We start from the raw sequence: 26548 nt of genomic DNA on the forward strand, positions 1-26548 counted from the left end.
AAGAGCTGGAAATCGCTTCCTGAGGGTGAAGGATCTAATGTGTCATTGAGTTGCTTTGTTAAAAAGGGTACGTCTGCATCTCAAAATGTTCTCTCTGTAAACACCTGAGATGACACATTCCAAAAACACTTGATAAAAGAAAGTTTTTTAAGTTGAAAGTTTCCAAGTATAAACACTTTTAAAAATTAGTTGAACAACTAAATTGTGTTTCTAAAAATAAAACCTACCTGCCTATTTCCTAAGCCAAGCTCATAGAACCATAAAAATAAATATGTTGGGAATTGCATCTGTGATGGTCAAGAAAAGAGCTACCCATTCTAATTCCACGTCCTACCTCAGGCTCTGTAGCCCAGTTGATCACAGCGCTTCAGATATTCATTTACTTTTTAAATATGAGGGGAAGTATTTCAGATCCCTCTACCATCCTCTGAGTGAAAATACTTTTAATACTACTAGCAGTTACGATGGACCTCAGTTTTTTTTTAATCCCCCTGTTCAGGAAATAAGCCCTTCTCATTTCTGCCATTTGATCCTCCCAATTTTATACATCTCAAGACTAGAAAACAACCCAAGCTTATCCAATCTTTCCTCCATAGCTACAATTTTCCAGGCTTAACATTATCTCTTGTAAGACCGACCTGGGCTCCCACAATCCAGGCTATTCATATGGTACGGTATTGAAGGATTACTCTACCAATAGAGATGCAATGGTAACCGGAAACCTGTCTGGTTTTATCAATGTAACAGATAATGTTATCCTAATTTTAAAAAGAAGTAGGAAGTGTTCTTCCTCCAGTTCTTGCCAATGTTTTTCTGGCAACCGACACTTAGAACATTATCTGGTCTGCAATCTCTCCATCACTTCAATCACTTTCAGTTACTTGGCCCAGATCACTTTATTTTCACTATGGGTTTAGTGTTTACACGTTTTCATCCCCTTCCAGGAAGTCCTTAATGTTCTGCTTCTTTCTAGACAACAGACCTCATCAGTTCCCCTTCATCACCATCTTTCCTCACCTGGTAGAACTAGTTCTTACTCTCAAGTTTGACTTAGGTTTCTCCCACTTTCTCCAAACTAAAGGTGAAGCCTCGGACAGTTGCATGGGCCCCAATTAAACATGCCTTTTCAGCAGTTATATGGGACAATCCATGTTTCAAGCCTTCACTAGTAACGCCTTGGCTTCCTGCATATGGCGTGCACGCAGTAGCTTCATTTCGGGTACAGTGAACCAGATGCCCGATATGTTAACTCCACCTGCTCTCCTTGCTGATCTCCAGGGTCCCAAGCTTAAACCTCTCAGGCTGGGGATTGCCCTGCAGGTGATAGGGCATGGTCCTCAATTTCTCAACTCCCAGCATGCCCAGTAACTCGTAGATGAGTCTACTCTCGAAGTCCCATCCCTGGTCGCTATGTATCCGCCTGGGGAAGGCCATAATGCATGAAATACTTCTCCCATAACACTTTTGCCACCGTAGTCGCCTTCTGGTCCTTGATAGGAAAAGCCTGAGCATATCCAGTGTAGTGGTCCGTGATGACTAAGACACTGTCCGTGTTGCTGGCATCGGGTTCTATAGAGAGGAAATCCATACACACCAGGTCCAGGAGCCCTGCACTCTGCAGGTATGACAGAGGAGCTGCCTGCACAGGCAGTGTCTTCCAGCGTATGCAGCGAATGCACGACTTGCAGTCCTCTTCAACCTCCAACTTCATTCAGGGCCAGAAAAACCATAGGTCTTGTCCACCCCCAAATGTCCAGAATCATCATGAAGTGAACTCAACGCAATGCTCCGATACTTCTCAGGCAGAACCAGCTGGCAACGCCGAGGTCGGTCCGGGGCTGACATGGCCGGTATAAAATTTGGTTCTTTAACTTCAAACGAGGCTATTCTCTCAGTAATGGAGGTACTGAAGCTGGTTTTGTCTTCTCCGCCTGCGCCATATCCCCCTTTCCAAATACATACCAGATAGTGCCAGTGCCCGGATCACCTCACTGAGCAGCTGCCACTCCTCCAGAACTCAATTCCGGCAGCTGCTTGCTCTTCAGAGCAGTCAGGTTACAGTAAACTGGAGGTAGGGCATCATCAGAAGCCCCCAAATGATCCACTGCTCAATCCGCCCTTTCCTTTTCGTCGGCCTTCACGGTGATGGCAAACTGACACATGGCCTTTATAACCCTTATTTTGTTGTGTGGTTAGTAGAGAAACCAAATATAAAAGACAAAGACGCCACTCTTGTTAAAGTTAACAGTTTGTGCACAAAAATCTTTGGAGCTCACGCCTCCGGTGTTCCTCCTCAATGACCTCCGCCGAAACGTTGCCAACCGCTGGACCCTCGAATTCCCGTAGACTCCGTCCGGTGATCACCGAGCACTCCCCGCACTCGTTCTACCTCCTCACTCGCCTCGACCGAAAAACCACAAAAGCTCGGTTCCCAGACAAACAAGATAGAATAATGTGTCTCTCATTTGGTTAGTTCCCTGTTATCTGTAGTTAAAACCCAAATATCGCAGCTACAGAGAAACTATTACATCAGCAGTTAGCATTACAGAGACGCCATTTCATTAGCCTTAGCAGTTAACATTACCAAGAACCCTACATGTGTTAGTCGGTATGTGTTCTAAGACTGGGGCTCTCAGTACATGTGTGATAAACAAAACAAAATGGTATGTGAGAGTTTCCAATTAATTCTGGCAGCTATTACTGCGTTGAATCAGATAGATTTTAATTGGAAACTTAAGCTTCAGGTAGCGATAAATGAATAGAAACTAAGTAAAATTGTTAGTTGAGTTCTCCCTGCTGAGGTGTATATTTTGAATGATAAAGAATTGGTTGAATTGGAAGCTACTACCTATTATAACTTTGATTTGATTGCATCCCTAACAGGGACAGCATCTGCCAAGAGATCTAGTGTAGACAAATTGAAGGAAGTGCATGAAAAGTATCAGGAGGAGAGATTGAAGGCACAGGAGGCCAGACTCAGTAAAAAACTAGAGGTAAGATTATTGTTATACCTTCTTACCTTGACTGTCCTGCCAGTCTTTGATTAGGGCAATAAGAAAGTTGTCTGTATATACTACTCCAAAATCAATTTGCTATCCACAATATTCATTGTTTAATTTGGAAAACTGTTGAGGAAATTAAGTATATGGTTATTCAAAGGACTTGATCTAGCTTTATTCTTTTTGTTTCTGTTCCATTGCTGGAAGATCCTTCATATCACCCTCAACTTATTCTTAAGGCCCTTTGCATTGCTATATTGCTTCTGACGTTCACAAGTTTTTGAAAAGTATGTAGCTCATTCCACACTCTCACCACCTTCTGAGTGAAGAAACTCCCCCCTCATGTTCTCCTTAAACCTCTCACCTTTCACTCTTAAACCATGGCCTCTGGTTGTAGTCCCACCCAACCTAAGTGGCAAAAATCTGCTTGCATTTACCCTAGATCCTTCATACCTCTGTCAAATCTCCTCTCAATCTTCTATGTTCCAAGCAATAAGGGCCTAACCTATTCAATCTTCCCTCATAACTCAGGTCCTCCAGTCCTGGCACCATCCTTCTAAACCTTCTCTGTACTCTTTCAACTTTACTGACATCTTTCCTGTGGGTGGGCAGCTGAAAGTGCACATGACACTCCAAATTAGGTCTTACTACTGTCTTATAGAATTTCAACATAACATCCAAACTTACCTTGATTTATGAAGCCCAAGGTGCCAGAAGCTTTCTTCATGACCATATCTACCCATGGTACCACTTTCAGTGAATTATGGTCCTGTATTCATGGAAATGGATGACCAAAGCAGAGGCTCGGCATCTGTAGAAAGAGAAACCATTTAATGACTGGGCTCAGGACTTGTGCTGACGAGAATAATGTTGTGCAGTGCCCAGTGGAGTGGCCAGTAATATCTTTTTTTTTCCAGAATTCTGTTCAGGGTTGGATGGCATTGATCAATTTCATTTCTTTCCTTTCCCCAGTCACGGTTGAACAACATAAAGCAACTGTCCACAATTGCCTTGGCCTTGGGGGTAGAGCATACCCGGAATGAGCTGCTCCCACTTCTGACTGGTAGGTACAAAGCTGCGTGTGGTTGGGCTGCTTCGGTTTGAACAATCGCCTCTCAGAGTCACCTTGCCACTGATTTCTCGTCTAGATGCAGACACCATTTTCGATGAAGACGAGGCACTGCTGGCATTAGCGGAGCAACTAGGGAGCTTCACGGTGCTCGTTGGCGGACCGGAGTATGTTCACTGTTTGCTGGTAAGAGCGGTCGTACATTTACAAAGCACTGCACAAGACGGACACGCGGTTAATGCCATTGAAGTGGTATTACTGTCTTAATAAAGGTTAATTTCCAGAAGATGATTCTCAAAGCAGCAGGGTACCACAGGCAATGATAAAGTAAGTGACTTTATAATGAGTCATAGAAAAGTTCAGCACATGTTCCCCTTAAACATTTCACCTTTCACCCTTAACCCATGACCTCTAGCTGCAGTCTCATCCAACCTCAGTGGACAATGACTGCTTGCATTTACCCTATCTAAACCCCTCATAATCTTGTCTCCTTCTGTCATATCTCTTTGCAATCTTCTATGTTCCAAGTTAAAAAGAAGTCCTAACATATTCAATCTTTCCATATAACTCAGGTCCTCCAAACCCGGCAATGGCCCTGTAATCTTTCTTTGTTATGATGGGTTGCATGAATGAGGGGTAAACGGACACATACAGAACCCTCTCTGCTTTTATTGTTTGCAATAAAATCTTTGAGGCAGATGAGGCTTTGTGCCACCCCAACACATTTGTAGGCACGAGAAAGTCTGCAGATGCTGGAAATCCAAATCAACTCTCACAAAACGCTGGAGGAACTCAGCAGCTCAGGCAGCGTCTGTGGAAAAGAGTAAGCGGTCGATGTTTCTGGCCGAGACCCTTCTTCAGGACCTGGTTGAAATATTGGAGGGGTGTATCATTGAGAATTGCTACAGTGAAGTGTAGTTACTCTACCCCTGATCCAGGTTCACCCACGCAGCCTGTTGGAAAACATACATGGACTGATACCGTCCCCCGAACACTGAAACCTCTGCTCTGTATTGACCAAATATACGTTCAACATGAGCCCAACTGGGGGAAACAAAACACAGATTTTAATGCCCAGATGCAATGGTCCTATGCATTAAATATTTATTTAAAATAACATACTTGTATTGTTTTTAAATACCCGTAATGGGGAACAAGATTCTGAAATTAAATAACGAGGGCCTCAGGCTATTACAGGGCATAGATCAAATTGAAATGATTTTCAGTGATCAGTTCATCATAGGACAATTCAGAATTTAAACAATGAAATCAATTTATGAAACCACCAAAGTAGCTCGATCAATGAGGTTTAACCAGGATGCTGCCTGCTTTAGAGGAAGTGCTGCAACTTTATCAGACTCTGGGTGGGCCACGTCTGGAGTATTGCATGCAGTTCTGATTGTCCCACTATAGGAAAGATGTTGGGGCTTTGGGGTCGATGCGGAAGAGGTTCGCCAGAATGTTGCCTGGTTTAGAGGACGTGTGATCATGAGAGCTGGATAAACTTATGTTGTTTTCTCTGAAGCGCTGGAGGCCGAGGGGAGATCTGCTAGAGGTTTGTAAGATTATGAGGAGCATGTGCATAGATTAAGTAAAGAGGAGTATCTGTTTCCCAGGATTTAAATGTCTAATACCAGAGGTATGCATTAAAGGTGAGAGTGGGTAGGTAGGTTCAAGGGGGATGTGAGGGGTAAGTTTTTTTTACCATCAGAGTGGTGGATGCCTGGAATACATTGACTGGTATGATGGTAGAGACTTTTCAGAGACTTTTGGATAGGCGCATGGGTATGAAAAAGATGGAGGGAGATGGACATTGTGTAGGTAGGAGGGATTAGTTCTTGGTGGTTTTTGATTTTCTTTTTAGCTGGTTCAGCACAACATTGTGGGCCGAATGGCCTGTTTCTGTACTTTACTATTCCATGTTTTACTTTATTGATTGCAGTGGTTTCAAATTAGACATTCCAGCGTCAGTATGTTGCGTATAGAGTGTGTACGTTCTTTTGTATTGATACTCCTTTCAAAAATGTTTTCTTTTTGTGTAAAATTACCTGCGAGTACAGGCAGAGAATTCTTAAAGCATTTACGTAAGGAATCCAATTTGCTCATGTGTGGGTGGGGGCTGTATATAAAATATCACAAACTTTTAGCAGTGTTTCTTGAAGAACGCTGAGATGGCGTGGCTTTGTATTATAGAAAATAGCAATTCAGAAACGTTTTCTCGGAGCCCCTGTGATGCCTGCAATTCTAAACTGAAACGTGGGCACAGTTGTTGTTTGAATAGTTATATAAGATATAGGTGCAGAGTTAGGCTATTTGGCCCATCGATCCATTTTCCCCTCTCAGCCCCAATCTCCTGCCTTCTCCCTGTATCCTTCCATGCTGCGATTAATCAAGAGTCTTATCAATTTGTCTTTCAATCATGGCTGATCCTTTTTTCCCCTCCTCTGCCCCACTCCCCAGTCTTCTCCCAGTAACCTTTGATGCCATGAACCTATCAAGAACCTATCAATCTCTGCCTTAAATATACCCAATGACTTGTCCGCCACAGCCACCTGTGGCAGAGAATTCCACATATTCACCACCCTCTGGCTAAAGAAATTCCTCATCATTTTCATTCTAAAAGCATATCCCTCTATTCTGGGGCTGTGCCCTCTAGCCTTAGACTCCCCTGCCATAGGAAACATCCTCTCCACATCCACTCTATTCAGACCTTCCAACATTTGATAGGTTTCAATGAGGTCTCTTCTCATTCTTCTGAACTCCAGCGAGTACAGGCCCAGAGCCATCAAAGGCTCCTCACGTGACAAGCCTTTCATTCCCAGTATTATTTTTGTGAATCTCCTTGAAACTCTGCACACTGTCAGCACCTCCTTTCTTAGATGAGGGGCCCAAATCTCCTCATAATACTCTAAATGATGCCTCACCAATACATTATAAAACCTTAACATTACATCCCTGCTTTTATATTCTAGTCCTCTCGAAATGACTGCTAACATTGCATTTGCCTTCCTCAGCCTGCAAGTTAACCTTTAGTGAATGCTGCACGAGGACTCCCAAGTCCCTTTGCACCTCGGATTCTTGAATTTTCTCCCAATTTAGAAAGTAGTTTACACTTTTATTTCTTCTAACAAAGTGGATGACCATGGACTTCCCTCAAACTTTGGCAAAATTATTCTGACAGGCAGCTTCATGTTTATTTGCATATTAAAACCTCATAGGATGAACAATTATTGGTACTTAATTTGAAGATGAAATAGTAATTACTGGTAATTAGGAATGTGTCAGTGTAATTTCCATTTAATATTAGTACAGAGTTTTCTGGTTAGGAACCTTGGGAATTTCTGTGATTGAGAAAATATGTCCTTTGATTTATACAGTTTTTGGTAGTTTGTGTTTTGTCCTCCAGCACGGCTCTATATTCTTCTGCCTTTAAATGTTTCTCTGTCTCATTTTCTTTATGAGAATTCCTAATTCTCAGCAATGTAAGAATTTATCTTAAAGATTGTTTCTAAATATTGTGTTTCTTAGAAGTAGAGTAAAAAGAAGATGTGTTTCAGTTTAATTCTTTCCCACTAATCAGCCTCCCTTGGAGAACCTGGCAACGGTGGAAAAATCGGTAGTACGAGATAAAGCCATCGATTCACTGCGAGCCATCTCCCACGAGCACTCTCCTGCAGACCTAGAAGTCCACTTTGTGCCACTGGTCAAGCGCCTGACTTGTGGTGACTGGTTCACGTCCAGGACTTCGGCATGCAGCCTTTTCAGTGTCTGCTACCCTCGGGTATCCAGCTGTGTAAAGACCGAGCTGCGTCAGTAAGTACTTTCCTCCCTTGGAATGCTGGAGATGAACATGATTGAAGTTGGCTAGGAATATTACAGTATTATTGTAGAAAATCTACATCCTGTAGTATCGCTCATTATGTACCGTGTCGTATGGTGTGGGCGATCGTGGGTCTTTCCGTGGACAGGATTGTTCTTGGCGAAGTTTTCTACACAAGTGGTTTGCCATTGCCTTCTTTCTGGGCAGCGTGTGTCTTTACAAGACGGGTGACCCCCAGCCCATTATCAATACGCTTCCGAGACTGTCTGCCTGGTGTCAGTGTCAGGAGTTGAGATCTGCACCTGCTGCTCATACAACCGTCCACCACCTGCTCCCACGGCTTCACGTAGTCCTGATCGGGGAGGCTAAGCGGGTGCTACACCTTGCCCTAGGGTGACCTGCAGGCTAGTGGAGGGAAGGAGTGCCTTACACCTCCTTTGGCAGGGACGTATTTCCTTCCTGCCACCCAATTTCGGTATAATTTGGTTTTATTGGCGATAAGATGCTACCACCATGGTGGACGGGACCTTGTTTTAACTGAGTGGGTAGAAGTTTCTAGTTTAGAGAATAATCAGCCCCAAAATAGCACAGAAAGTGTGGCATTTTTGTTTTTAATGACATAAACTGAAGGTTTTTTGTGTGTTTTTAGTGAGGAAGGAGCAAAAGCCGAGGCGCATCATAGTGGAGTGGTGCTCATCGCTTACTCTCGGCTGTGGGGTTGAAGTGGCCTTGTCATTTACAAAGGCGTGCTCTTTTTGAGAGCCGTGTCTTGTCAAGCCTGTTGCTCTGCTTCAGGGCCATTTTGATTAATCTGGCGCGCAGAGGATTTCACTTGTTCGGAGGTGTTTGAGTTTTGTCGGACGAGAAGGTTGCTTTGGTAACTGTGTGCCCCTGCAGTCCACAACCAATGGCTCTGTTCTGCTCCAAGTGCGGGAGTCCCACATCTGGGGTTCAGTTCCAGCCGCTTTACTCCCTGAATTAAAATTTTTTGTGGTGTCATTTGTGTAAACTTTCAGATACAGTCAGTTGTTTCAGAAAAAGACAGGGCTGTATGGTGGGGAAATTCTAGGCAGCTTCTAGAGTAGGTTACGTGGTCAGCACAACATTGTGGGCTGAAGGGTCTGTAATGTGCAGTAAATTTCTATATTCTGTTGCTATCTTGAAGTATTTCTCAGGATAAAATCTGAATACCACAAATATTGGATTTTTGGATGGTGTGGTGGAGATGCGTCTCTACCAAAGGAGGTGTAAGGCTTCCTTCTGCTGGTCTGCAGGCCACCCTTGGGCAAGGTGTAGCTCCTGCTTCGATACCATCGACCCCTCCCGACCGCCCCCGCCCCGATCAGGGTCAGGTGAAGCCATGGGGTCAGGTGGTGGATGAGCAGCCGGTGCAGATCACAAGTCCCGGTTATGCGACACCTGACGCCAGGTAGACAGTTTCTGAAGTGCATTGATAATGGGCTGGGGGTCACCCACCTTGTACAGACACACACTGCCCAGAAGGCGGAAATGACAAACCACTTCTGTAGAAAACTTTACGGAGAACAATCAGGGTCATGGAAAGACCGTGACCACCCATAGCATATGACACAGCACATAATGATGATGGGTTTAGCAAAATATTTTAGTAGCTTCTGATTTAGAAACATTAATTGCAAAAATGTCAATTTTTAGTGCTTGTATTTCTGCTTGCGAATTGTTAAGTTCTGCATCAATGGGCGACTACTCCTATGTGACCTTTAATTTTATTTTTTCTGCAGACTTTTCCACAGCTTGTGCTCAGATGACACACCAGTGGTCCGCCAGGCAGCAGCATCAAAGTTGGGTGAATTTGCAAAGGTTGTGGAGCTGGAGTTTTTGAAAAGTGACATTATACCCCTCTTCACTTCCCTGGCTTCTGATGAGCAGGTATGTAGTTGTAGAGCAGACACTGGGGTGGCAGCGGGAAGTCGAATTGAAGTGGGTGGCCATTGGGATACCCCGGCTGTCGCAGCGGAACCAGAGAAGGTGCTCGTTGAAGAAGCCGCCCCCCCAACCCCATCTGTGTTGGTCCTCCGATGTCGAGGAGGCCACGGCAGGAGCTCCAGATACAGCGAATAGCCCCGAGAGGAAAGCACCGCTTCGCCTGCAAGAACTGTTTGCAGCCCTGAACGGAGGCAAATGGGCGACTGTAGACCTTGTCTTGCTTTCGGGGAGAGCGGCGAGGATGAATGAGTGGCGTGGAACCCTGAAGGGTGGGGTGGGGAAAGTGGGGTGTGATTAGTGGCAGAGACCTCTTGCAGATAGCGGAGGATTGAGATTAGTCTAGGAGTCTATTGTGGATGGTGGGGGCTACAGACACTGATGCGCTGGAAAGGCTTGTGGGGTGGGAATGCAGGTGACGTGGATGAAGGAAGCGTGGATTATAGTGAAGAAAGGTGATCTTATTCCCCATGGCTTGTCATGATTTATCTTGCTGAAGCTGCTGCTGTCACCTTGGCTTTATGTCACATGTGTATCAATTGCTTGTACTGAGGAGCCTCTGTATCCCACACGTCATGGCAGTGTGTGAAATAACGGAGAGCACTTGGCTCATTCCGGTAACAGGCTGTCTGTCATTCCGCTCACTGGAGCAATTGCATGATTTCACACCTCCCCCCCCCAACATTACCGCTTGCATTTTACTGTATGGATGAGCTGGAGGTGGGAAAGATTAGTACGGATGGTGTGTCCGTGGCAAAGAACTGAGTTGCATCCGGTTAATACGTCCATGTACTCAATATGCTACGCCTTGTTAATGCCACTTCCTGCTTGCAAAGTTTCTGTTGTCGTAGTCTGCACCATCTGTTCACCTTTGTAACCGGGGTTCACAACCCTCTTTTACGCCATCGACCCCCTACCATCAACCGAGGGGCCCCAGGTTGGGAGCCTCTGCTTTATAAAGTTCCTTTGTCCACAGCAGATGGAAGCAGTGCCTGTCAATCTATTGGCATGATTACACCATTCCAGTACTCCAGCTGGAGATGCTCCTCCAAGAAGGTGGTTATCTTGAGGCTTTTGCCTGAAGAGCGAACTGGTTAATCAGTGTGTGTCCTTTCATATTCCTCCAACCTCAAGTATCCCGGGCAAAAGGCTTGACGCAGTCCGCAGTATCCTCGTGTACTAAGGAGCCAGAGTCGTACAGAAATGGTACGCTGAAGGGGAGCTGGGATGGACACTTTGACCCTCACCTAGCTTCTGGTTAACGGTTGGACGTGTGCTCCTTGGTGTTGAGGAAGCTTCTCTTCTGGTTACTATCCAGTGACTCCTGGAAATAAACCTTCACATCTGTAGCCAAGGAGATGTTCACACTTGCTCCAGGTTCAGACCCCACCAATGATGGCTAGCGTATCAAAACAAGGATGCAATGTTCACATTTTATAAGGCTTCACTTGGAATATTGAAGGTAGTTTTGGGCCCCTTATCTAACAAAGGGTTTGCCAAGACAGGAGTGGGTTCAACGGAGGGTCACGAAAGTGATTGAAAGGTCCAGGATTGAAAGGCTTGTCGTTCAAGGAGCATTCGATGGCTCTGTTCCTGTACTCATTTGAATTCAGAAGAATGAGGGGGAGGGATCTCATTGTAACCTGTCAAATACTAAAAGGCCTCTAGAGTGCATATGGGGAGGATGTTTTTTATGGTGGGACAGCCTAAGACCAGAGGAAGCAATCTCAGAGCAGAGGTTTGTCCATTTAGAATGGAGATGAGGAAGGATTTCCTTATCCAGAGAATCTGTGGAATTCATTGTCACAGAGGAGAAGTCATTGGGTATATTCAGGGCAGAGAGGTTGATAGATTCTTGATTAGTCAGGGCATGAGAAGTGACCTGGTTGAAGCGTGTAAGATGATAAGAGGTATTAATTGTGTGGATAGCCGGAGACTTTTTCCCAGGGCTGAAATGGCTAACATGAGGGGGCATAGTTTTAAGGTGCTTGAAAGTAGGTATAAGGGGGACGTCAGAGGTAAGTTTCTCACCTAGAGAGTGGTGGGTGTGTGGAATGCACTGACAACAAAGGTGGTAGAGATGGATACAGGGTTTTTTAAGAGACTCTTAGATAGGTACATGGAGCTTAGGAAAATAGAGGGCTATGCGGTAGGGAAATTCTAGGCAGTTTCTTGAGTAGGTTACTTGGTCTGCACAACTTTGGGGCTGGATAGCCTGTAAAGTGCTGTAGATTTCCGTGTTTCGATGAAGAGATATGGGGAGAAGGCAGGAGATTGGGCTGAAGGTGAAATGGATCAACCATGATGAAATGTCAGAGGAGACTCGATGTGCCAAATGGCCTAATTCAGCTCCTACATCCTACGGTGAAAAGTGACCACTTGGGTGATTAGCTTGGAGATTCACTCAGCAGAGAATGGTGCTTCAAGAGCAGGAGAAAGAAAATTGATTTATCAATAAATTTTTGCACTGTCATGACATTTGCTAATATACTAATCCAAGGAATGCTTCCATCAAAGGTTGCATGTTGATACACTCCAAATTTCCATTCCAGTACTTGTATCCTGGGAAGATTCCAGCACACATTGCAAAGTAATGAAACCTGTTGCTACTTTCTAGGTGATCTGAACGGATATCATCTGGGAAACAATTGTTATATTGTCAGTATTTATTTTTATGATTTTTTTGATGAGATTAGTTCTTCCTAATGTTAACTTCAGGAAATTAATTTTGTTTTTTAATGAAGAACCAGCTCAAACCCGGTTTGAACATCTTTTTCACAGGATTCGGTGAGGCTGTTGGCAGTTGAGGCTTGTGTGAGCATAGCCCAGCTGCTGCCCCAGGAAGACCTGGCAACGTTGGTGATGCCGACCCTCCGGCAGGCAGTGGACGATGAATCCTGGCGTGTTCGCTATGTGGTGGCAGACAAATTTTCTGAAGTACGTGTTATTGCTAAAGCACAAAATGCATCTCTTTGGTATGATGATATGGTGCATTTATGTTTTAAAGCTAGTCTTTAAGTTTTTTGTTCCAGCTGGAATCCCTTCTGATTCTGTCAAAAGTCATGAAAACACGATTAGTTCCTCTAATATAGTTTTAAAAAATCATTAAATCAAGCACCTGCGTATTTTTAATATAATTGACTGACATGCCAAAAGGTGCTGAGATTTCTTTCCAGATTCATTTAATTAGCCTGTTTTTAAACATGGATCTGAAATAGAACAAAGTTGGTCTGAATTGAGCTCAGATCTTTTTCAGTGTATCTGAAGGATAATCCTGTGACAGGGGTTTAGAACAAACTTGTTGGCATAGTGCCAGGGATCTGGGGATTCAGCACGTGCACAGGTTGATGACACTGATATTTTTCACTTTCGACTGGAGGAAGTCAAGGGGAACTTCAGTTCTGTTTAAAAATGAGCCGAAAGGTTGAAAAGCCAGGACGATCCTCAGAGACTTTGACACTCAGGAACTTGAAATTACTCACCCTTTCCACAGTCCCCTTGATTAGGACTGACGTATGTTCCCTTGACTTCCCCTTCCTGACGTCCACAATCATTGGTTTTACTGTCATTGTGGTAAATTTTGTGATGTAGGGCATTAATTAATTAATTTAATTAAAATTTTGATGGACTGGACTTTGCTGGTTCCTTCCCACTGCTGACTTCACACAAACCAGGTATGGTGTAGGGAGGTGGTGATTCAACTTCACCCTCCTGTGGTCCACAATCAGTTCCTTGGTCTGACTGACAAAGTGCCAGATTGTTGCCACACCACTCAACCAGCTGATCTATCTCACTCCTCTTCGGCTCCTTGTCACCATCTGAAATTCTGCCAACAATAGTTGTGTCATCGGCAGATTTATAGCCCTGAAGAGCAGTCTTGGCCCGAAACATCGACTGTTTATTTCATTTCCATAGATGCTGCCTGGCCTGCTGAGTTCCTCCAGTATTTTGTGTTAAGTTTCCAGCATCTGCAGAATCTCCTGTGTGTTTATGTTTTTTGAACCAGATGGTCTTTGTTCTCAGTATAAAACCTTGTTGCCTCAGGCTTCCTCCTGTTGCTCCGGTTTCCTCGCACAGTCCAAAAGCATTCCGGTTAGTAGGTTAAAGGGTCATTGTAGATTGTTGCACAAGTTGGTGGGTTACTGGCGGTGCAGTTTGAAGGGCCGGAACAGCTTGTTGCGTTCTGTGTCTCCAATTAAATCTATGCCCTTTAGTCTTAGGCTTTCCCAGCCTGGGAAAACACTCGGATCAACTGAAATCTCCGTGCTTTTCTCACCACAATGTAATACAAATCCTCAAAATAAAGGCACATTGCCTACACAGGTTAATTGCAAACATTAACAATCAGGTTAACATTATTTAACAATTAAGAAGCATTATTTAATGATTAAATAACATTATTTAGTTGTTTCTTTTGACCTGAGAAATTAGCTGATTACAATTGCTCACGTTGTTGTCTGTGTACCATACTTTCGGATTCAGAGCCATCAACGACAATATTTTCTCAACTTTGCCTTTCTTTAAAAATTTAAAATTCCGTCTCTTTAGGCCAGGAAAATCCGGTCCCACCCCAAAGCATTGAGATTAAATCTTTCTGTTCTGTATGAGTGTAAAATCTGTACTGAAGCAGCTGGTTTATCTGTGGATATTTTATCAAGGATAGATCATTACAGCTGTTTTACCTGGGTAACACTAAAGAATGCTGCTTCTAAATGGACACCATTTATCTGACCATTCCCTTTTTCTCCCCACTCATTTATTTCTTTACCAGAGCATGGGGTATCCACTCATTGATAAACATCTGAACACAATGGCAACATTTCTCTGGGTTTCTTTCCTCTTACCCCATGGCTTCACGTGACCCTGATTGGGGGGGTGGGGTTGGCTAAGCAGGTGCTACACCTTGCCCAAGGGTGACCTGCAGGCTAGCGGAGGGAAGGAACGCCTTACATGTCTCTTGGTAGAGATGTATTTCCACCCTGCCACCCATGATAAAATTACATAATTCAAAACTGTAAACCTGATCGAAAATTAAAGCAAATTACAGATGGACCAGTGTTCAAAAGGACACAGAAAACACAGCCATTTTGTCAGCTTAGGATTGTTACCCTTGGAACAGGCAAAGACGTTATATTGTCTGTCTTTATACGATAACTAACCCGTGTTCAAAAATAAGCTCCATATAAGGTAACACACACAAAAATGCTGGAAGAACTCAGCAGGTCAGGCTGCATCTATGGAAGTGAATAAACAGTTGACGTTTTGGGCCAAGACCTTTCATCAGGACTGGAAAGGAAGGGGAAATATGCCAGAACAAGATAAAGGTTGCCAGAGCACTTGTGAAATTGGCACCAACCCATTATTGGAAAACAATTGCATTAGAACGATACAGAGTTTATTGTATTTATAAAGTTCTGCTATCATTGCTAATGACAGACCATCACAAAAGGCACTTTCTATGCTCAAGATCACGTATAAACTAATCTTGCAATGAAGTCTGTAGCTAAAGTATAGTTCAGATTTTTAATTTTGAAGTTCATATTTTCAGAGTACATACATGTCACCACATAAAACCCTGAGATTCATTTTCCTGTGGGCATACTCAGCAATTTCTATAGAATAGTAACTGTAAACAGGATCAATAAAAGATAAAGTACAAATGCAAATATAAATAAATAGCAATAAATAACAAGAGTATGAAATAACAAGATAAAGAGTAATTAAAGTAAGATCATTGCTCGTGGGAACATCTCAATTGATTAAGTGTACTGATCCCCTGTAGTTCAAGATCCTTATGGTTGAGGGGTAATAACTGTTCTTGAACCTGGTGGTGTGGGTCCTGAGGCTCCTGCAGCTTCTACCTGATAGTTGAGGGGTAATAGCTGTTCTCGAGCTTGGAGGTGTGGGTCCTGAGGCTCCTGTACCTTCTACCTGATGATTGAGGGATAGTGACTGTTCTTGAACCTGGTGGTGAGGGTCCTGAGGCTCCTGCACCTTCTACCTGATGGCAGCAGCGAGACCAGTGTGGAAAAGAAAGATGGTGTTGTCTTTGTGATTCCTCTGTTCACGTGTTAATGCACAGATTGCTGCTATTGAAACCCGCTCTATCTTTGTTACTCATTTGGTTTCTCTTGCCTTTAAAGCTTCAGAAAACCGTGGGTCCTGAAATTGTGGAAAATGATCTGGTTCCTGCTTTCCAAAACCTGTTGAAAGATTGTGAGGCTGAAGTGCGAGCAGCTGGGGCCAACAAAGTTAAAGGTTGGTTGGGAATTCTCATTCTTGTCTTTTCCATCCGGTTTAAGATGTTGTTGGTGAAGCACAGTGACAACTTTCTGGCAGCAGAAACAACTATCAATTACTTCATTAATAGACTCTTGTTCTGGGCAATGACACTGCAATCTGTGCCTGTAACTTTCCTAGTGGAGACGAGGCCTTTGATCCAGCTGTACAACCTGGCATTTTGCAGTGCAGTCCTGAACATTATTTGCTTACTTTTCTTGTCTGCACAATTTGTCTTTTTTTCCTGCGCATTGTGTGATTGATGGTTTTCTGTCTTTAATGGGTTCTGTTGGGTTCCTTTGCTTTGTGGCTGCCTGTAAGGAGACAAATGTCAAGGTTGTGTATAGTACGCATGGTGGTTGCACATTTTGTCCGACGATGACAGGAAACCTGTGCGGGAGAGTTTTTAAAATGGAAAAGCCTTTGCACTGTGGCAGTTCCACTCTCTTGGCCTCAGAAGTCCGGGTCCAGTGGTATGAACACGTGCCAGAAGAAACAGGGGTCTTCTTGTTTGCAGTGGATGACCAGGACGCTTTCTGTGTCTTTTCATGCCCCTCGCTCTCCACAGAGCGATGCAGAGCCACCTTCCTGGCCGTTGGGCTTTACTGTAGATCGCACCCGCCCAGTCCGCTGAGGCTGACTTTGCGTGCTAGGACTGGCTTGTCCCAATCTCACCGGAGTATGAGACTGCTGTCACGTGCAAATGGCTGCTTGCAGCCACAGGGGAGAGATGAGTGTCCGGTGGGGAGCGAAGGTGAGTGAGCTGCCCCGGAATGGACACGACAAGCCCCTTCACCAGAGGTGCGACCCCTTCCCTGGACACCCCTGAACTTTGAACTCCTGTGAAAGATGTAAACAAGGTTGAAAGAATGCAGAGAAAATTTATAAGGATGTTGCCTGGTCTGGAGGACCTGACTAAGAAGGAAAGATTGAATAGGTTAGGACTGTATTCTTCAGAATGCAGAAGATGAGAAGAGATTTGATGGAGGTACAATATTATGGGGGGGTATGGATGGGATAAATGCAAGCAGGTTTTTTCCACTGTGGTTGGGTTGGACTACAACCAGAGGTCATGGGTTAAGAGTGAAAGGTGACAAATTTAAGGGGAACATGAGGGGAAACTTCTTCACACAGAGGGTCATGAGAGTGGAACGAGCTGCCAGCACAAGTGGCCCATGCAGTTTTGATTTCAATATTTAAGAGAAGTTTGAATAGGTACATGGATAGTAGGGATATGGGGGTGGTGGTGGTGTTATGGACCTGGTGTAGGCAGATGGGAGTAGATAGTTTGAATTGTTCAGAATGGACGAGAGGGGCCAAAGGGCCTTTTCTGCGCTGTGCTTTTCTATGACTCTATTTAATGTGGTACCACATATCCAGGTGACACTTCTCCAAGTGAGAACAGCATGCCAGCATGCCTCCCCTTTGGCATCCTGATCTGATCCTAGAACTGGATGACAGCAAATGGAAAGGAATTGTGTGCCACTTGACTTCATGTTTCGATGGTGGCTGCTCCTTACAAATTGCACTTCATTGCTTGTGCAGAGTCTTGAAAGGTTGTGAGATTGTGAAAAAGAGTGAATGCTGTTCTTTACGTTTGTACCACTGACTGCCTAACCCGAGGCCCTCCGTTGGTCAGGGTCCACCATGGATGTTACGTGCAGCTGTCTACGTGATACGTAAGCCAGGGCAGTATGATATGGAGAGTAAGCTGTTGCCCATGTAGCAGGCTCCCCCTCTCCACACATCTGATGAGTCCAAAGGATCGGCAGAGACCGATACAGTTTGGTACCAGTGGCATCGCAGGAGTTGCCAGTCAGCGTTGAACTCAACGTAGGATTGCCTCGGAGAATCCGGCTCCGGATTTTTCCCTCGGGGTTTACTCCAGGGAAAATGTACAGATGTACCAAAATTGAACCTGTGCTGACTCTTGATGTTTACACTGTAGGTGCTGGCCTTGCTTTTCCTTGTGCGACTTAAATAGTGCTTCAGAATGTATGTTTTCTCTTGCCACTATCTTGTGAGAAGATACAAATATTAAGGCAGATGCTTTTCAGCAATTGCTTAATCTGTTAAACTTTATTGATTTATCATTGTGGTGAGAGTGTGGAACGAGCTGCCAGCGCAAGTGGTGCGTGCAAGCTCGATTTCAACGTTTAAGAGAAGTTCGGATGGGTACGCAGATGGTAGTGGTATTGAGGGCTATGGTCCAGATGCAGGTTGATGGGAGTAGGCAATTTAAATGGATCGGCACAGAATAGATGGGCTGAAGGGCCTATTTCTGTGCTGTACTTTTCTCTGACTCCATTGTTTTGTTTGAGAATAACTCTCTAACATGCAGTACTCTATCTTGCAGATTTCTGTGAAAACTTGCCAGTAGATTGCAGGGAGACTGTCATAATATGTCACATCTTGCCGTATGTTAAGGTAATATACCTTCTCAAATTCTTGGCTGGTTATACAGTCTATCTAAAATTAATGTAGCAACTCATCTCATTCACTTCAGGAAAAAGTCCCTCAGTATTTTGGGTGGGTCTGAAACGACGATTCAGGCACCATTTATCAGTGTGAACTGCTTGTAACTGGAAAAGCTCAGTGTCCAAGCACGAGTCACATCTTGCCCCCTCTCCTGTCCCATTCTCCTCTCCTGTCCCATCCCTCTCTCCCACTCCCTCCCCATCCCCCTCTCCTGCTCCCTCCCCCTCTCCCAAAGGGCTGAGTCCTGCCGAAGGGTTTTGGACTGAAATGCCGACTGTCCTTTTCTCCATGGGTGCTGCCTGGCCTGCTGAGTTCCTCCAGCATCTTGTGTGTGTTGCTGGTTTTTTAACATGGTGTTGGCTGCCTGGAGTGATGGGAGAGGCAGATATATCGGGGACTTTTAATGACGTTTAGATAAGCACACGAATGTGAGGAAAACGGAAGAATATGGACATCGTGTAGATTAGATTGCCCACTTGATTAGGAATTTAAGTATAACATTGTGGGTTATAGGGCCGGTTCTGTTCCATGATTTATATAAACTAGAATATCAAACTGTAAAAGAAATTATTTAAGAATGATCCGTGACTGACCAGGTGGATCATAAGAACGTGGAGCAGGATGGCATCATGAGTGAGATATCTAATGACAAACAAGAGAAAATCTGCAGATGCTGGAAATCCGAGCAACACACACAAAATGCTGAAGGGACTCAGCAGGCCAGGCAGCTTCTATGGGGAACAGTACAGTCGACGCTTCTGTAGGTGCTGCCTGGCCTGCTGAGTTCCTCTAGCATTTTGTGCGTGTTGACTGAGATACCTGTCTGGGTTTTCATTTGATCATTTTTTGTGTTTCTTTTCCAGGAACTTGTGTCTGACACCAATCAACACGTGAAGTCAGCTCTGGCCTCTGTTATTATGGGCTTGTCCACCATCCTGGGCAAGGACAGCACTGTTGAGCACCTGCTTCCCCTGGTCTTGGCTCAGCTCAAAGATAAGGTAATTTTATCATGAAGTACAAACTTTAACATACCCCTTGCGTGACTGGTGGCCATCGTGGATAATATTTGATTAGCCTACCGAAATCAGGCAAACACCAATGGAGAGCTTTCTTCTGTGTGCTGTTTGGAAGCTGTTGTCAAGTCCAGAGTGCTGAGGAAAGGTCGCTTATTGTTCATCAGGCGATCAAAAAGTTGGTTGTCGTCTCTGGAACTTGTACATCTGCTGAAGGTGACGAGCAGTCCATGCTCCACCACAAGATACAGGTATCTGGATAAGTGTGCCAGAATGGGACGTGTTGCAACACAGACTGATGTGTCTAGGCTTTTACTCTCACTGATATCGATTCCTGGAAGGGGACAGCAGTTGGCCCATGTTCATCTGCTTTCTTTCCTGTTGACAAACATTGTAACTGCCGTTTGCTTGAAGCTGTGCGGTGATGTCCAGCATTCTAAAGTGTTATAATCACGGATTCTGCAGATGCTGGCAATCCACAGCCACACGCGTGCACACACACATACACACACACACAATGCTGGAGGAACTCAGCAGGTCAGGCAGCATCTATGGAGGGGAATGAACCCTTGGGCTGACACCCTTCGTCAGGACTGGAAAGGAAGGGGGAAGGCGCCAGAATAAGAAGGTTGGGAGGATGGGGGGAGTACAAGCTGGTAGGTGATAGGTAGACCAGGTGATGGGAAAGGTTGGTGTGTAGGGGAGGGGAGTTGAAGGCAGGTGATGGGTGGGAAAGGTGAAGGGCTGGAGAGGATAGATAGTAGGGGAATTAAGGGTTATGGGGAAAAGGCAGGTAGATGAAGCTGAGTTTATGGACAGGTCAGCCATGATCTTACTGAATGGCGGGGCAGGCTTGATGGGCCGGATGGCCTACTCCTGCTCCGATTTCTTATGCTTTTATGAATCATGAATGGAATAACAACTGTTTCTTCCACCGGAGTCTCTCGAACTGTTCTTTTAGTTTGAGAGCTTCAGATAAGAGCAAATGTGCAGTGCGTTCTTTAGAAGCAGTGATGTGAGCTGGTTTGTAATCTGAGTGCATATTGGATTAAAGATGAATCGGTTAATGGTGTGATGGAGCTGTTATTTCTCCATCCATCAAGTTCCTTGTTTATTTTGGCGTGAACTTAAACAAAACTGTTGCATGTGCAAATTCTGGATTTTTTAATTTATATGGAAATTTGCATTCTTTCATTATTTTTACAGAATTAAGATTATTTTTAAAAATGTAAAAAAAATCTCTCCCCTCTCCTCTCTTTCCTCAATTCCCCACTCTGAGCTTTTACTTCTCACCTGTCTATTACTTCTCCCTGGGTCCCCACCTCCTTCCATCTCTCCTGTGGTCCACTCTCTTCTCCTCTCCTCTCTCAGATTCTTTCTTCTCCAGCCATTGACCTTTCCCACCCACCTGTCTTCACCTAACACCTTCCAGCTGGCCTCCTTCCCCTCTCCTCACCTTTATATCCTAGCATCTTCTGCCTCCCTTTACAGTCCCGATAAAAGGCCTCGGCCTGAAACACCGACTGTTTACTCATTCCCATAGATGCTGCCTGAGCTGCTGAGTTCCTCCAGCGTTTTGGGTGAATTGCTCTGGATTTCCAATGTCTGCAGACTTGATTCCCTTCATGTGCTACACCCGAAAAGATTCCCCAAATGTCAGAAATGCCTCGATTTTCCAGGCACAGCTGACAGATTCAAAGTGTACATCTTCAAATTGGCAGCTGTTAATTCAAGCCTTGAATTATTTGTTAGTTTGAAATGAAATCAAGAAAAAAGCCTGCCGAATCATGATTTGAACTGTTGGATAATTTAATAGTAATTAGTATCTTGCATCTATTTATGCCAAAGGTGCAGAAAGATTTCTCAAACGCAGAAATTCAAGTGTTTTTCTTTTGTGAAATGCAGCTTTTCACAAAATGACCGTTGTTTCCTCCCATGGCCCTCCCGAGGAGCTCGCCTGCACTCAGGGAGAGTGAACGGACAATAAATTAAGACTCAGGAACAGAATTAGGCCACTCAGCCCATCGTGTCTGCTTAGCCATTCCATCATGGCTGGCTTATTACCCTCTCGGCCCCATTCTCCTGCCTTCTCCCCCGTAACCTTTAACACCCTGACTAATCAAGAACCTGTCACCCTCCACGTTAGGTATACCCAATGACTCGTCCTCCACAGCCTTCAGCGTTGATGGATTCCACAGATCCACCGCCCTTTCCTGAAGAAATTTCCTCTCAGCTCTGTTCTAAATGGACGTCCCTCTATTCTGAGGCTGTGCCCTCTGGTCACAGGAAACCTCCTCTCTGTTCTAGGCCTCTTAATATTCCATAAGTTTCAATGAGATTCACCCCTCTTCCTTCCCGTCTGAACTCCATCGAGGACAGAGCCGGAGCCGTCAAGCACTCCTCCTGTATGTTTCATTCCCAGGATCATACTCGTGAACCCTCTCTAATATCAGCACATCTTAGATAAAGGGCCCAAAGCTGCTCACTATACCCCCAACTGCGTTCTGACCAATGCCTTATAAAGCTTCAGCATTACCCTTATATCTTTTCTAGTCCTCTCAAAATGAATGCCAACATTCCATTTTCTTTCCGTACCACCAACTCAGCCTGCAAGATAACGTTTAGGGAACCCTGCACGAGGTCTCCCAATTTCCTTTGCACGTCTGATTTCTGAATTTTCTGCCCATTTGGAAAATAGTACACGTCTTTACTCCTTCTACCAAAGTGCATGGCCATACGTTTCTGGTAGTAGGCACCCTTCGATCCCGGGGATGATGGGTTTGTGCCTCTGGTGGACTGTGTCCTCTACTGGGCAGGAAGGTTTGAAGGACCGGCTCTTCCCATGCAGCAGGCTCCCCCTCTCCACATCACTCATGTTGTCGAAGGGAAGGGCAAGCGCCAATACAGCTCGGCACCAGTGTCATCGCAGAGGTTGCCAGAGTGAAGCTGTAAACAACATCAAACTGCCTTAGGGGTTTACCCCCAAAGCCTTTCCCATGGGTGGGCATGACTGCAAGGCAGTGGAGGTTTAAAATCAGGGTTTTCCCTCTCCTAAGCGGGCTGCCGCCCAAGGCTGAGGAATCCTACCTACCAGAAACACTTTCAGTCAGTGCAGTATATTCCAACTGCCACTGCCTTGCTATTCTCCCAATCTATCAAGTCCTTCTACAGACTCTCTGCCCCTCCACCTATCTTGGTATCATCCACAAATGTGACCACCAAGCCATCAATTCCGTTGTCCAGATCATTGACATCTGCTTGAAAAGAAACGGTCACAATACCAACCCCTGTGGAACACTAATGGTCACCTGCAGTCAACCAGAAAAGGCCCCTTTCATTTGCAACTCTTTGCTTCCCGTCAGTCAGGCAATCTTCTATCTTTACTAGGATATCTTCTGTAATACCATGGGCTCTTAACTTGTTAAGGAGTCTCATGTGCGGCATCTTGTCAAACTCCAAGTAAACAACATCCACTGACCCTCCTTTCTCTATCCTGCCTGTAATTTCCCCTTAAGGAAACCATGCACTTCCAAGTACTGGGAGCCTCGTCCTTAATAATGGACTCCCAACATTCTCCCAACCACTGAAGTCAGGCTGAAGGGCCTATAGTTTCATGTCTTTTGCCTCCCTCCCTTCAGAGTGAAGTGACATTTGGAAATTTCCAGTCCTCTGGAACCATTCCAGATTCTAATGACTCTTGAAAGATTATTACTAATGCCTCCCCAATCTCTACAGCTGCCTCTTTCAGAACCCTGCGGTGTAGCCCATCTAGTCCAGGTGACTTGACTACCTTCAAAACTTTCAGCTTCCCAAGCACCTTCTCCTTAATAAAAGCAACTGCACTCACTTCTGCTAACTGACTCTCGAATTTCTGGCATACTGCTCGTGTGACCATAACTTGGACCATAATGTATAGTACTGTGCAAAAGTCTTAGGCTGGTGTATATAGCTAGGGTGTCTGAGTTTTGCACGGTCCTGTAGTAATTCTTATATACTGCACTGTGGTGCTGCTGCCGCAAAAAAAAATCAAATTTCTTGACATCTGTGAGTGATGATAAACCTCACAGATGTCTGATATGGGTCTCTGATGTGGACTGAGAGTGGGAAGGGGGCAGGGAGAGGGGAGTTGTGTCCCTGTCCCCCTCTTTTGGTGAATGTCGGTGATAGCGTAGGATGATATCGTGGTTCTGCATTTGTGTTTATGGACTGTGGACTTTTTCAGATTTAGGGTTTTTATATTCTGTTTTTTTCATCGCCTTATTCTTTTCGTTTTGTTGTGTGAGAGGAGGGTGTTTGGGGGTAAAATGCTCTGTTAGTTTTTCGTGCGGGGGATGGATTGGGGGGGGTCGATGTTGCTATTCCATTTTGTGTGTGGCGGGAGGGGTAGTTTTGGGGATCAGATGATCAGGATGCCATTATTTTTTGTACCAGGGCTGGGGAGGTGTAGGTTTCATGCTTCTCTCTGAGTGACTTTCATCTTCTTTCTTTGCTTCGTGGCTATCTGGAGAAGACAAATTTCAGGGTTGTATTTGGATATGTGCTTTGATCATAAACAAACCTTTGACTCTTTGGTTGGGAAAAGGGGGAAGGGAGCGGGAAGCACCAGAGAGACATTCTGTAATGACCAATAGACCAATTGTTTGGAATCAAATGCCCTTGCTTGTGTTCTCAGGGCTGAGTGTGTCTGCACTCGCACCACCCCCTCCTGCCCCTGGCAGTCCACCTCAGCCACCTCTCTCACACCCCTCCCGTGGGTGCTCCACTCTCACCATTCCCAACATCCTGTGCTCCCGCCAGATTTACAAACTTGCTCTCCACTGCACGTTGGCAAGTACAGTTCTGTGCAAAAGTCATTGGCACCCTGGCTAGATGTGCATGTGCCTAAGTACTGTAAGTGTGAAAGTGGCATTCATATTTCTTTTGTGGGATTAATATTTCATAAATGTCCAAGATGATACTTTGAAAGCAGAGAGTCTGGGGAGCGCCAGTGTGTTTGTCAGACAGCGTTCGCAGTATGAATGTTTTTCACCTTTGCTGTACTCAGAAAATTGCCTTTCCTTCCTAGTGCCCTGAGGTCCGTTTGAACATAATCTCCAATCTGGACTGCGTGAATGAAGTTGTTGGAATTCACCAGTTATCACAGTCTCTCCTGCCAGCCATTGTAGAATTAGCAGAAGATGCCAAATGGAGAGTGCGCCTTGCGATAATCGAGTACATGCCTCTGCTTGCAGGGCTGCTGGTGGGTGGTTTATTCTAAAATGTTTTTATAGTCTATTAGCAATGCTTCCATATGGATGATTTGCAGAATGGAAATGATTGCCCATATCAAATTGATACTTTAGTTTAAAGACGGAAATAACTTTGAACATCTTCTTTCCTTTTGCGCCAGAAGCAAATGTGCGATAGTAACAATTATACTTGTAGCCCACTGACATGGGTAGTCTTACTTTAGACTCGGGGCTCCCAACCTTTTTTTTAATTGACCATTAACCAAGTAGGGGTGGAAACCTCTGGTTTAGACAATCAGGTTTAGACCCCTGTTTAAGGACTGCGGACTTTGTCAGACTTAGGGATTTTATATTCTGTTTTTATATTGTCTGTTTCTTTTCATTTTGTTGTGCGAGGGGAGGGTGTTTCGGGGTAAAATGTTCTGTTAGTTTTTGTGTGGGGGATGGGCTGGGGTTGTTGCTGTTCCATTTTCTGTGTGGAGGGAGGGGTGGTTTTGGGGGGGGCTGATGATCAGGATGCCATTCAATGACTTTCATGTTTTTTCTTTGTTTCATGGCTATCTGGGGAAGACAAATCTCAGAGTTGTACATGATAATAAGTGAACATTTGGCCTGCACATCAAACAGACACAAACAGAAAGGGCAATAAACTCCATACAATCAGATGAGGGGGTGACAACGGTTGTCGCAGAGGAAATAAACAATATCTTTTTGAGATTTTACCAAGATCTGTACAGCTCAGAATATTCAGATTCAGCTCCACAAATACAAAAGGAATTTCTCGACTTGTTACAATTTATACCCCGAGATGAAACGTCCTTGACCTGACTGGAGTTTAACTTAGAGGCTAAAGAATTGTCTGCAGCTATAACTAACATGAAGGGAGGGAAAACTCCTGGGCCCAATGGAAATTCCGATTGAAATATATAAAATCTTTAAGACTAAACTAATACCACCTCTGCTTGATATGTATCAGGAGTCATTTGACAATGGATCCCTTCCCTCCTCTCTTAATATGGCAGCAATCACACTACTGTTAAAACCTGGAAAACCACCATCCCTTTGTGGATCTTATAGGTCAATCTCACATCTGAACAATGATCTCAAAATTCTCTGTAAGGTATTAGCTAGGAGGCTGGAGCCACTGTTGCCAAAAATGGTCCACCCTGACCAAAATGGGTTTGTAAGGGAAGGCAGGGCTTCCACAACATTCGAAGAGTGCTTAATATACTTTATGAAAAATCTGGAAGCTCTGATAGCGCTATTCTGTCATTGGATGCCAAGAAAGCCTTCGACAGAGTGGAGTGGAATAGGGGGAAAATTTCTAAGATACAGCTTCTGTATTCTAACCCACAGGCTGAAGTTTTAACTAACCTGCTTTTTTCAGCATCTTTTAAACTCCAACGGGGAACAAGACAGGGATCTCCCCTCCTGTTTATCCTGGCCATTGCGCCACTTGCTATGGCAATTTGAAAACAGGCTAACATAGCAGGAATAACTATAGGAGATGTAGAACATCGCATAGCCCTGTACATGGATGACGTAATTTTGTCAGAACAGGGTTTACCTATTTGGGTGTTAAAATTACTCCTACTATTGGTAAAATTATCCCAACTAATTATAACCCTCTCCATTGCAGGTGTTTATATCCTAATTTGTTCATGCTTGCTCCTGCCCACAGACATAATTATCCAATCCCT

At 44.5% G+C, this 26548-nt stretch overlaps 1 protein-coding gene across 1 annotated transcript in view; it reads left to right on the forward strand.

The window, feature by feature from the left end:
- Positions 1-1783: 1783 nt before the first annotated feature.
- Positions 1784-26548, forward strand: part of LOC140203613 (serine/threonine-protein phosphatase 2A 65 kDa regulatory subunit A beta isoform-like) — a 48372-nt gene continuing 23607 nt past the window's right edge. Inside the window, exons 1-11 of the mRNA XM_072269661.1 lie at positions 1784-1850; positions 2884-2993; positions 3972-4062; positions 4154-4254; positions 7649-7881; positions 9649-9796; positions 12632-12787; positions 15994-16108; positions 18486-18556; positions 19471-19605; positions 24686-24859. Coding sequence (XP_072125762.1) covers positions 1784-1850; positions 2884-2993; positions 3972-4062; positions 4154-4254; positions 7649-7881; positions 9649-9796; positions 12632-12787; positions 15994-16108; positions 18486-18556; positions 19471-19605; positions 24686-24859 — 1401 coding nt within the window. The remainder of the gene's footprint in view (positions 1851-2883; positions 2994-3971; positions 4063-4153; positions 4255-7648; positions 7882-9648; positions 9797-12631; positions 12788-15993; positions 16109-18485; positions 18557-19470; positions 19606-24685; positions 24860-26548) is intronic.

The sequence above is a fragment of the Mobula birostris genome, chromosome 10 (assembly GCF_030028105.1).
Source record: "Mobula birostris isolate sMobBir1 chromosome 10, sMobBir1.hap1, whole genome shotgun sequence".
In the NCBI taxonomy this organism is placed as follows: Eukaryota; Metazoa; Chordata; class Chondrichthyes; order Myliobatiformes; family Myliobatidae; genus Mobula; species Mobula birostris.